Source organism: Salvelinus sp. IW2-2015, unplaced genomic scaffold, assembly GCF_002910315.2.
Source record: "Salvelinus sp. IW2-2015 unplaced genomic scaffold, ASM291031v2 Un_scaffold564, whole genome shotgun sequence".
Taxonomy (NCBI): domain Eukaryota; kingdom Metazoa; phylum Chordata; class Actinopteri; order Salmoniformes; family Salmonidae; genus Salvelinus; species Salvelinus sp. IW2-2015.
Window position 1 is genome coordinate 623,524 of NW_019942576.1, and position 11,856 is coordinate 635,379.

Below are 11,856 nucleotides of genomic sequence, written 5' to 3' on the forward strand. Positions count from 1 at the left end.
GGAGGAGGGAGATGGAGAGGGACAGTAACACTGTCTAGTAGAGAGGAGAGGAGATGGAGGGGACAGTAACACTGACATAGTGGAGAGGAGAGGGTTGGGGGACAGTAACACTGAGCTAGTGAGAGAGAAGGGGTTGGGGGGACAGTAACACTGACTATGGAGAGGAAGGAGAGGGGTTGGAGCGGGACAGTAACACTGACTAGTGGAAGGAGAGGGGTTGGAGGGGACAGTAACAGCTGACTGTTAAGATGAGGAGAGGGGTTGGGGGACAGTAACACTGACTAGTGGAGAGGAGAGGGGTTGGAGGGGACAGTAACACTGACTAGTGGAGAGGAGAGGAGAGGGGTTGGAGGGGACAGTAACACTGACTAGTGGAAAGGAGAGGGGTTGGAGGGGACAGTAACACTGACTAGTAGAGAGGAGAGGGGTTGGAGGGGACAGTAACACTGACTAGTGGAGAGGAGAGGGGTTGGGGGGCAAGGATGAGAGATGCAAGGGGGAAAGTTCATCAAGTTCAGGGTCAACGTAGCCATTTCAGAGTAGACTGGGGGCGACCCTCTCTCCCCTCTTCTTAAATCCGTATCGGTGCAATGGCACGACCCTGTCCCGTAGCGGTACGATGGCACGACCCTGTCCCATAGCGGTGTGATGGCACAACCCTGTCCCATAGCGGTGTGATGGCACAACCCTGTCCCGTGCCCGGCGGAACACAGCACTTCATTTCTGTTCTCCAGTAACCAACATTCACTCAGGTTTAAGAGACTGTGTCAAGGGAAGCTGTGAGGGCTGTGGTGTGGGGGCTTGAAGGGGGTAGGACAGATGAGGGGAGCAGCTTTCAGCACAGCTAACCAGAATTCAAGTACTCCAGTGCCACCTCATAGCAGAACTTGTATTGYTCCTGTGAAAGAATGGAAGAAGAGTACATCAATGACAGTGACTTGACCAGACGTGGCTGAATTGACTTGGCCTTTAATTACTGCATTATAATGGCTGTACGATTCACAATCACAGTGCTATTTTCTCCTTATTCAAAATGTCAACAGCAATTTTCTGGAGTCAAGTTCAACTGACTTTGGCAGCACAACTCGTCCCATAAGTACCCATTAGCATGTTGTAACTGCAGAATGTGTAGTGATGACCAGTGAACCACTATAAGGGTCTGTATTCATAAATCAACTGTYTAAGAGTGCTGATCTAGGATCAGCCCCTCCCCTTCCATCTCATGTTATTCCTTATGATCTAAAAGAGAGAACTGATCCTAGATCAGCACTGGTTCTTACCAGTAAGTCGACCATGTTGGGTTTGTTGTTCCTCAGCGTTTTGACCGCGTGGAACACATCGACCGAACGCTGATGCCGGAGCATTTCGCACACGATGCTAATTGCACCGAACGTCCCGCTACGTCCTCCACCATTCCTGAGAGAGAGAGAGAGAAAAAGAGACAGGGTTGGATCTAGACCTAGTAGACCTAGTCATAATATTTGTATAATAAGTCCATAAAAACCTGTCAGATTTGCAAAACATTTCCACCCCCAAATTAAGTATCCTTTGTCCAATTTTTTTAACATTACAGCGGCTTTAAGTAATGTGTTACCTGGACAAAATGTAAGCTTCATGAATGAATAACATTATCAGTGTTGTATGGTGATTGGTTCATGACATGTTTGACATAAAGCTTGTTTAAACTTCCCAATCTCTTTCTGTGCTTGTRGTTTTGATTTTGCCCTCTAGATGTCGCCACCGTACTGCGATTCCACCACTACAAGAGGTGGCCAGGCCACCCACTGATACTCAAGTGTGTGTGGGGTGAAACAGGAAGCCTATCACAATAATTAAAACAAAATGTCAAGAAAACTGTAAGCTATTACACCACTTTTTATCATTACCGCATGTCAGAGGCATGGAAAATGAGTGAATGGACTTGAAAACGGGTGCTATAGCCTACACTCCAAAATGCGATGCGGTTTGACAAGAACTGACATTTTGCCAAGGCAGAGATGAGTGGCCGACACAGAGASGCATGKGGACAGCAGRGGYTGCATACATTCTGGCCTAATGACAATCGCCAAATGTCATTACACTTTAGTGTTTTGTGTAACATGTCTTTTTCCATTCACCACTGTTTGGAGGCTGTTAATATGTTGAGAGTGGATGAACGTGCGCGGGTAGCCTAGTAAAGGAGCCCTTTGAAGTGATTGTTTGACAAATCCGATGAAAACATGACAGGTTGTGTTTATGCAACAATAAATGGTAATAGTTAAATGAATAATCTTTATGACTAGAACCACAGAGATCCTATTGAATTAATAGGGATTCTATATGTAATTCTATGATTAGGCCCATCAAATGTTTTGGTGCATAGGTCCCGTACTGGGAAGAAATTCATTCTACTTTCACCCCTGTGTGGAACATACAGCTGGCTCGCTAAGTAGTTAGTGCTCTTCCTCAGAAGCACTCCAAATGGTCAACTTTACTGTCTGAAAAGCCAAAGAGCTTTTAAGAGTTGCAAAAGGAAAGTCCCAAAGTGTCACAAGTGGAAGCAGTTTGAGTTCAGTGTAGGGGAGAGTAGGGTAAGTTGAGCCATTTTTCCATTCAGAATCACWCCGTCAAGGGAAATATAGTATTCTTTKTGACAAAGACAACTACATATACTGTATTTGAGGATGTTGTGTATCCCTGGGAATAGTCACAATTCATTTAAACATCACAGTTTTCAAAACATAGCTTGTCCAAAAAAAGTGGTCTCAGCACAACTTACCCCTCCGGGTATYSAGTAAGTTGAGCCGAGGGACAGGGCAAGTTAAGCAACCTACAAATGTCTACACTGAATGGTTTTACTTATTATTTCCCAAATACAATTCAACACAAACCTAATCGCTGTTTTGTTTTCATCATTTTAAGCATCTTTAAACACAGTCTCAAATGGATATGTCAGGATTTTGGCAACGAAGCCATCCATCTACTTCCCCAGAGTCAAATGAACTTGTGAATAAAATTGTATGTCTCTGCGTGCTGTTTGAAGGAAGTTGCTAACTAGCGTTAGCGCAATGATTGGAAGTCTATGGTAACTGCTAGTATGCTAGTAGATACCATAGACTTCCAGTCGTTGCACTAACGCTAGTTAGCATGGGCTCACGAAACTACGTCTAACTTCCTTCATACTGGATCCAGAGACATCTGACTGACAAAATCCTTTTAAAACCTAAAAAATCATTTGTACCAACTTAAAACTTAATATAGGCCCTGTTGTTACCTCATATCCCAGTGATAATGCCTTGCATTACAGCTATGAAGAAAATGTTTCAATTTGCTCAACTTGCCATTGGCAAACATTTTGACTATATTAGCCCACACATCTACAAGGATGCACGTTCATGCTTGGTTTAGGACCTCATATTGAAGCTCATAGAGACCCCAACTGAAGTAATGAACAATCTTTAAATGACCTACTTTGGTTTAGATACAAGCATCATGAAACCTCTAACACAATAAACTAATTTGACCAGGTGAAAATCWGTTTTTTTTATCTAACTTGCTTTCCATTTTTTCTTCCTTCACAGACTCCATGAAATGATGACCTCTACCTAAATATTTGGTSAAATTATTCATTTTGTGTTTGGTTTCCTAGAAACAAGGGTGGCTCAGCGTACTGCCTTGGCTCAACTTGGGTGGCTCAACTTACTGCCTTGGCTCAACWTACCCCACTCTCTCTTATGAATAAACCTGTTTACTTCTCCTCTCTCAACTCAGGAGTTAACCTCTGTCAACCTCCACATTCCTCTGGCCTTACGCATTACTCCGGGGAATGTTTGGTCCCTATTTCCGATATAGTACACTATACGGGGGTAATAGACCGTCAGATCAGGCAGATGGACAGTGTTCTCTTTCTGACCTTTGTTGAACGTGTGTGTTGTGTGGGCTGTTTGTCTCTAGTTAGTGTGTTTCGGCGCTTGTGTGTCTGCATCTTGTGTGTGTATGTGTGTCTGCGCCTGTGTGTGACGATYTGTGTGTGTGTGTGTCGGGCTCTCTGGTTGGGCGATTGGAATCTCTCCAGAGACTAACAATAAGAGTCACGTATGTGGGTGTTTCGTTTTTTTCTCCTGGACTCTCTGGCTTACAGAACGGACCGGTAAACCTGTTAAAGAGCACCAATCACAGACTACATCAACAACCACCCTGTCGTCCTCCTTCCCTCTACTTTCTCATTTCCTACCCAACTGGGGCCTCTTCTCTCCCCCTCCTCTATCTCACCCCTCCTCATCCCCCCATTTCTCTGAGTAAAGTGGGGTTGCTGAAGATAAGGAAGGGCAGATTGAGCTGAGGCAGAGGCCCACCCAGAGGCCCACCCAGAGGCCTCTCCCACCGGGGCATTAAAAGCTACATCTGGGCAGCATCGGGAACCACAAGCTCATTTGATGTGATTCCTTCTTGTAATTCAGATCAGGCTCTCTCCTGTATTTCTTCTATTTAGTAAGTGGAGATCACCTGATTTGGATTGCACATTCACACCGTGATATCACACTGATTTGTCTGGTGAAAAAAGTTGGCTTGGGCCAGACTAAATGGGTCAAATAGAAATAGATAGCGATTTTTMATCATTTTGAATTAAATACAGTTGAAGTCGGAAGTTTACATACACCTTAGCCAAATACATTGAAACTCCGTTTTTCACAATTCCTGAGATCTAATCCTCAGTAAAAACAAAGTCCTGTCTTAGGTTAATTAGGATCACCACTTAATTTTAAGAATGTGAAATGTCAGTATAATAGTAGAGAGTGATTTATTTCAGCTTTTATTTATTTCATCACATTCCCAGTGGGTCAGAAGTTTACATACATTCAATTAGTATTTGGTAGCATTGCCTTTAAATTGTTTAACTTGGGTCAAACGTTTCAGGTAGCCTTCCACAAGCTTCCCACAGTAAGTTGGGTGAATTTRGGCCCATTCCTCCTGACAGAGCTGGMGTAACTGAGTCAGGTTCGTTGGCCTCCTTGCTCGCACATGCTTTTTCAGTTCTGCCCACAAATATTCTATAGGATTGAGGTCAGGGCTTTCTGATGGCCACTCCAATACCTTGACTTTGTGTCTTAAGCCATTTGGCCAACAACTTTGGAAGTTGCTTAGAGTCATTTTCAATGGATGCCATCTATTTTGTGAAGTGCACAACGTCCGCTCGTGCAGGCAAAGCACCCCCCACTACAGGATGGCTGCCACCCCGCGCTTCACGGTTGGGATGGTGTTCTTTGGCTTGCAAGCCTCCCCCTTTTTCGCTCTGAACAAACGATGGCTCATTATGGCCAAGGCAGTTCCATTTTTGTTTCATCAGATTCACGAGGACATTCTCCAAAAGTACGATCTTTGTCCATTGCAGTTGTAAACGCGTAGTCTGGGTTTTTATGGAGGTTTTGGAGCAGTGGCTTTTCCTTGCTTAGTGGCCTTCAGGTTATGACGATAATAGGAACTGTTTTAGACTGTGGAAGATAATTTGTACCTGTTTCTCCAGCATCTTCACAAGGTCCTTTGCTGTTTTCTGGGATTGATTTGCAACTTTTCGTACCAAAATACGTTCATCTCTAGGAGACAGAACGCGTCTCCTTCTGAGCGGTATGACGGCTGCGGAGGTCCCATGGTGTTTATACTTGCATACTATTGTTGGTACAGATGAACGTGGACTTTAGGCTGTTTGGAAATTGCTCCCAAGGGATGAACGCAGACTTGTGGAGGTTACAATTTGTTTTCTGAGGTCTTGCCTGACTTCTTTGATTTTTTCCCATGATGTCAAGCAATGAGGTACACTGAGTTTGACAGATAGGCCTTGAAATACATCCAGCGAGGAGCACCTCCAAGCATTGACTCAAATTATGGTCAATTAGCCGCTATCAGATCTTCTAAAGTCATGACAGATCACGTTTTAGCTGGAATTTTCCTGGCGCGACTGTTTAAACAGGCACAGTCCAACTTAAGTGTATGGTAAACGGTTCTGACCCAGCGACACTTGTGATACAAGTGAAATTATTAGAGTGAAATAATCTGGCGCTGTAACAAATTGTTGGGAAAAATTACTTGCAATCATGCGACAAAGTAGACTGTCGTGAACCGACCTTCTAATCAAGACTATAGGTTATTAATATGCGCATCGTGTGTGGCCTGCGTAGGAGGTGCAAGTTGTTGCAGGGCCTTCTGCAGTGCCTGCCTCCTTGCACTAACAGGCGGCAGGTAGCGGTCGCCTGGGTGTTGCCGTGGCTGAACGGGGCCTCATGTCGTGGCCCTCGCGACAGATGCCGATGCCTCGCGTCCTGTCTCCTACAGCTCGGCACTTGTCGTAGCGACTGATGACGCTGCCTACCTGATGCGCCTTGTGGGGTAACAGTTCCGTCTGAACAAAGTACCACTGAGCAAAAACACTCATGAACACAGCATAACCATTGGATGGTGGCCAACATCAGCTAGGAAGGCATAGGACTGAGAAGTGGTCTGTGGTCAGACACTGCAGAACCAATCCTTTAATTGGGGGTGTCTTGCTAAATTGGCCGTATAATTTCCCAACCACCTTTTGTCTATTCCATTGCACAACAGCATGTGATTTATTTGTCAATCAGTGTTGCCTTCGTAAGTGGAGCAGTTGATGTTCACAGAAGTGTGATTGACTTGGAAGGTTACATTGTGTTGTTTTAAAGTGTTCCCTTTATTTTTTTGAGCAGTGTAATATATATTACAGCACACAACACACACACCCCACCACCACCACACACACACACAACACACACGACACACACACACACCAACACACACACACACACACACACACACAGCACACACCTCACACACACACAGATGCGTAGCACCCACGTATTATCAGGCAGTATTCAACAGCGTTTAAGAAAATAAATTACCTTCAACAGCTGTTACTTTTGTTGAATCAAAAGGCCATCCAAATTTTGTGTTTTGTGATTATTGGTGTCGTAAAAGATGTTAGCAACGGCGATACGTTAGCATTAGCATGTTTGACATTTAGTAGAAATACTACTATCAGTTTTTGATAAGTGGTTTACCGCCCACAATACGTCCCATATTACAGGCAATACGGTCCCCAGTTATTGGCCACCTTCCTATTTGTTCAAGTTCAAGATATAGTTTTGCTTTAATTTTGTTCAAAAAAAGAGACAACCAACCTGTACACGAAAGTGTGTTACTAGATAGTTTCACTAGCTAGCCTTCCGTAAAAAGATTATCACTGCCTGAAATCCAATTAGCTATTTTTCAGAAGTGAAAAGTTGGATATTAAATGATGTGTGGTCCTGTCGCCAGTCGAATTTTTAACAATAACAAGCGTTCCCACAAATGTATTATATAAAATATATAATATACATTATATATTATATAATATATATATTATATATCGTTTTTTGTGAAAAAACTCTCAAAGCCTAACTTAACTTACATAAAAGCAGTGAATCATCGGTGTCAGCTACTAGGGTTCTATCGCAAAACTACCGTTATTTTCCAGTCCATTTAAATGTTCGAGCTGAGGTATTTATCCTCTAAAACCGCTAGAGAGTGTCCGAAGTTACGGTTGTCTGATGTTGGGGGAAAAGTGTGCTATCGCCTCGCCGCTATTCCTGAGCTTTACAGCAAAACAAGAAGCAGGGCTGCTGTCTTGTTGTTTTTTTTAAATTAGGAAGTGGGCCTTTAAATGGCGTTCTGTTCATRATGGTTCATTATGATGGCAGACAATGTTTGTGTGAGCACTGAATGTTGTCTTCAGTATGTCACCCTTACAGATGTCAGAAGGCAGGATGAAGAGACGCAGGGCTACATCCCGATGGACAGCGTGTAATTGATCACCATCAGAGGATGACCGTGACATTTCACACTGTCCCACCGGAGTGGTCCAGTGTTACTGTGACCCCGGTGGCATTTTGGGCGGCCATGTTGGACCAAAATTACCCCTCTGATTGTTATATCAAATACCGAAGATTCCCTTCTCTTTCCACCCATTCAGGAAGTACAGAGCTAGGTTTAAGGTCTACCGTCCACTAGGTGTAGGCTGAGTCATGACCGGTAGGTACTTCCAGATAGGSCTGCAAAGCTACCAGTAATTTACAAAAGTTACTGGGATCTTCAGTAATTTTGGTAATTAACAGAAAATCTATYGCATTTTATTTCAACTTACTTGAATAACTTTTTTAATTTGTATTATTTATAGTATTTATGTGACTAAATAGCCTAATTAATGAAAAAAGCATCTAATCAACAATGGCATTATTTTCAATTAACTCTGCAACTCTTCCTACTACAACCAGTTCAATGGCAAAACATTGACAAATACATATCGACATAGTGAAATAAATACAAGTGTGTAAACTATTTAAAAATATATATTTCACGCTGACATCCTCATATTAAACACCAACGGTATTCACTAAGTTAATGGTTTATATTTAGGATAATGTTTCACAGCTTTGTCATTCTATTTTAAAATAATTTTATTGAATAAATTAATATATTTGACATGTTATAAGGCAACAGAGAGCCAGAGATGATTAGAAYGTTTCCAGTTATTTACCCTCCCTTTGCAACCGTACTTACAGACAGTGCACCACGGTACGTCCCTCTCCCCCGTCATACTCCTCCTGCCACTTGTCCACCTGGCGGATGAGCTTGAGGAAGGAGCGCTTGGAGACGGGGGTATCCCGGTACATGGGCCAGCCCAGGAACTGGAACTGCTGCACCATACGGTACCCGTCCTGCGGCTGGAGAGAGAGATATGGACATGTTAGAATGACTGCGTGTGCGAGTGGGAGGGAGTGTGTGTGTTCTGTCTCTTACCCTTGCGGCGTTGTAGATGCGGAATATCCTGCTGATGATGTCCTCCTCCAGATCAGCTGACACAAACTCCACCTGGATGGGCCCGTGGCGGTGCACGCCGTTCTCCGGCCAGTACTGGGGACACAGCTGCACACAAACACACACACACTTATTGCATACTCATTTAAAATGAGACATTTGAATAAACTGAGAAGTGGCTGACAATCGACACCTTCGCTTTGAGCAATGACAACTGAGGCGTTCTATCTGAGAGACGAAGTCGCATTGTTTGAGGATTGAGGAACAAACTCTTTTGAGGTGAGAAGTGAGAATTGCTAAGGCTAACAAGTGAGCATGTCACTGACTACTAGGGACTTCCTAAAATGGATTCCGTATTAAGAGCGAAACACTCTCTATTGAGCCTAATCCACAATGACACAAACTAGGGCATTCCACCATAGCAGTGTACCCCGTTTGCCTGGCTACAGTCAGAAACGGGTACGAGAGGCTACTGTAGCCAGCCAAGGGGGCGGTGCTGCAAGGAAAAGCTGCTACACACCATTCTTTGATCCCAGACCTGAACGCCCAGAGTCAGTTTGAGGCAGGCCCAGAGTCGTTTGAGGCAAGGCCCAGAGTCAGTTTGAGGCAGACCCAGAGTCAGTTTGAGGCAGACCCCTTCCCCTCCTCTTTATGGGTTTATCTAACCATACACTGGTCTGTTCTCCTTTCTATGGGAGGATAGGGCCCCTGGACTTTTGGTAGTTGACCTAAACCATTGTCCTCATGCACTTTATTAAATGATAAACATATGTTTTTATAGACCTCCAAATCCGGAAGGTCTGTGTTTGATGGTATAGTAAATGTTGGCAGGGTTTACTGGCCTCTCTTACCTGTGCTGGGTCTACGTCGTTGAGCATCACTATGGAGGTGCAGTGGTAGTCTAGCGCCAGCCTCCAGAAGTCTTTGACCGTGTTGGGCAAGGGGTGCTGGGTAACGATGAAAGCTGACGGCTGCTTGTAGCTCTGTGGAGGAAGAGGAGGAAGTCCGTCTACTATGTCTACTAGAACAGTAGTATTCTAAATAAACGTTCCAAAGATAATGGACACGTCGTCAGACTCTTGGGGTCATAATGACGTCAAATCTCCAGTTCACGATACTATGTCTGTTCTTAAGGAGTCATGAACAGGAAACGTAGTTCATTCGTTCCAGATATCTTTGTGCATTATAAATTCATTCCACTATCAACACTGCCACCACATAGCAAATCCATATCTGCTGCTATGATTACTAATGAGTATAATTGATGACACTTTATTTCCATTAAACCAATCCAAACAGTCATATTGTTGTGTTCGACAAAAAAAAAASACATTGCAATTGTTTTGGTTAGGTTATTTCCATGACGATGGGACGAATCAATCCAAAGCCATCTGTTTTTAATCATTTTCAATAAGGACATAATTGTTGGTGGAAGCACAGAGAAAAAGCAAAAGACATTCATCAACATGATATGCTGACAGTCCCCTTACTGTTTAGGTTTGGCATGACTGGAAAATGGCTGGCTAAGGAACGTGGGGTGATTATTATAGAGATGGATGGGCAATTTACCCACAAGCTATTAACCACAGGAAGCCCCAAGACTGCTGAGTTACCAAATCTGATCTCCCTCTGTTCCTCTGGCCCTCTCTCTCTCTCTCTAGTTTCCTCCCTCTGGCCTCTCTCTCTCTGTGTTCCTCCTCTGGCCGTCTCTCTCTCCTCTGTTCCTCCCTTTTGCGCTCCTCTCCTTCTCTCGCTCTCTGCTTCCTCCCTCTGCTCTCTCTCTGCCCTCTCTCTTTCCTTCCTCTCTCTCTCTGTTCCTCTCCCTGGCCCTCTCTCTTCTGCTCCTCTGCCTCTCCCGTTCCTCCCTCTGGCCCTCTCTCTCTCTGTTCCTCCATCTGGCCCTTCTCTCTCTCTGTCCTCCTCTCTGCGCCCTCTCTCTCTCTGTTCCTCCCTCTGGCCTCTTTCTCTCTCTGTTCCTCCCCTCTGGGCCCTCTCTCTCTCTCTGTCTCCCTCCCTGGCCCTCTCTTCTCTCTGTTCCTCCCTCTGGCCCTCTCTCTCTCTGTTCCTCCCTCGGCCCTCTCTCTCTCTGTTCCTCCTTGCCTCTCTCTGTTCCTCCTCTCCCTCTCTCTCTCTGTTCCTCCCTCTGGCTCTCTCTCTCTGTTCCTCCCTCTGGCCCTCTCCTACGTTCCTCCCTCTCTCGTCTCTTTCCTCTCTCTGTTCTCCCTCTCTCATCTCCCTCTCTCTTCCCTTCCTCTCTCCTCTCTCTCCTTCTCTCTCTTCTCTCCCCTCTCTCTCTTCTCTTCCTCTTCCTCTCTCTTCTCTCTCTCTCTCTCCTCTCTCTCTCTCTCTCTTCTCTCGCTCTCTCTCCTCTCTCTCTCCTCCCTCTGCTCTCTCTTCTCTCTCTCTCTCTCTCTCTCTCGCTCTCTCTCTCTCTCTGCCCTCTCCTTCTCTTCTTCTCCTCTCTCTCTCCTCTCTCTCTCTTCTCTCTCTCTCTCTCTTCTCTCTCACTCTTCCTTCCTCTGCCCTCTCTCTTCGTCTCTCTCTCTCCTGCTCTCTCTCTCTCCGGGGCGTGTTTTCGTGCGTTAAGGCTGCCTCTCTCTCGTCGTGGCTTTTCTATGTCTCTCGCTCACTCGCCTCGTCTCTGCTCTCTCTCTTCTCTCTCTCTCCCTCTATCCTCTCGATTTGGATATTCTTCTTTCTACCCTCTCGTCCTGGCCTGCTTCTCTCCTCCTCTCTCTCCCTGCTTCTCTTCCCCTCTCTCATCTCTTCTCTCAATCGTCGCTCTGCTGTTTCCTTCTCTGGCCGCTCTTTCTATCTCTCTCGTTACTCTCCTTCTGGGCCTACCTCCTCCTTTCGGTCTCGTCATTCTTCTTGTTTCCTATCTCCTTTCTTCTTCTCTGGGGCCCCTCTCTCTCTTCTTCTTCTCTCTGTTCCTTCTTCCTCTGGCTCTCTCAATTCTTCGGCCTCTGTTCCTTCTCGCCTCGGCCTGCTGACCTACTCTCTCCCGTC

General features: G+C 45.0%; 1 protein-coding gene across 1 annotated transcript in view; it reads right to left on the minus strand.

The window, feature by feature from the left end:
• Positions 1-334: 334 nt before the first annotated feature.
• The window catches only part of LOC112068574 (receptor-type tyrosine-protein phosphatase mu-like), a 180,546-nt gene continuing 169,024 nt past the window's right edge, over positions 335-11,856 (minus strand). The window contains 5 exon segments of the mRNA XM_070438203.1: positions 335-898; positions 1,281-1,416; positions 8,590-8,753; positions 8,830-8,955; positions 9,699-9,830. Coding sequence (XP_070294304.1) covers positions 845-898; positions 1,281-1,416; positions 8,590-8,753; positions 8,830-8,955; positions 9,699-9,830 — 612 coding nt within the window. The 3' untranslated portion in view covers positions 335-844.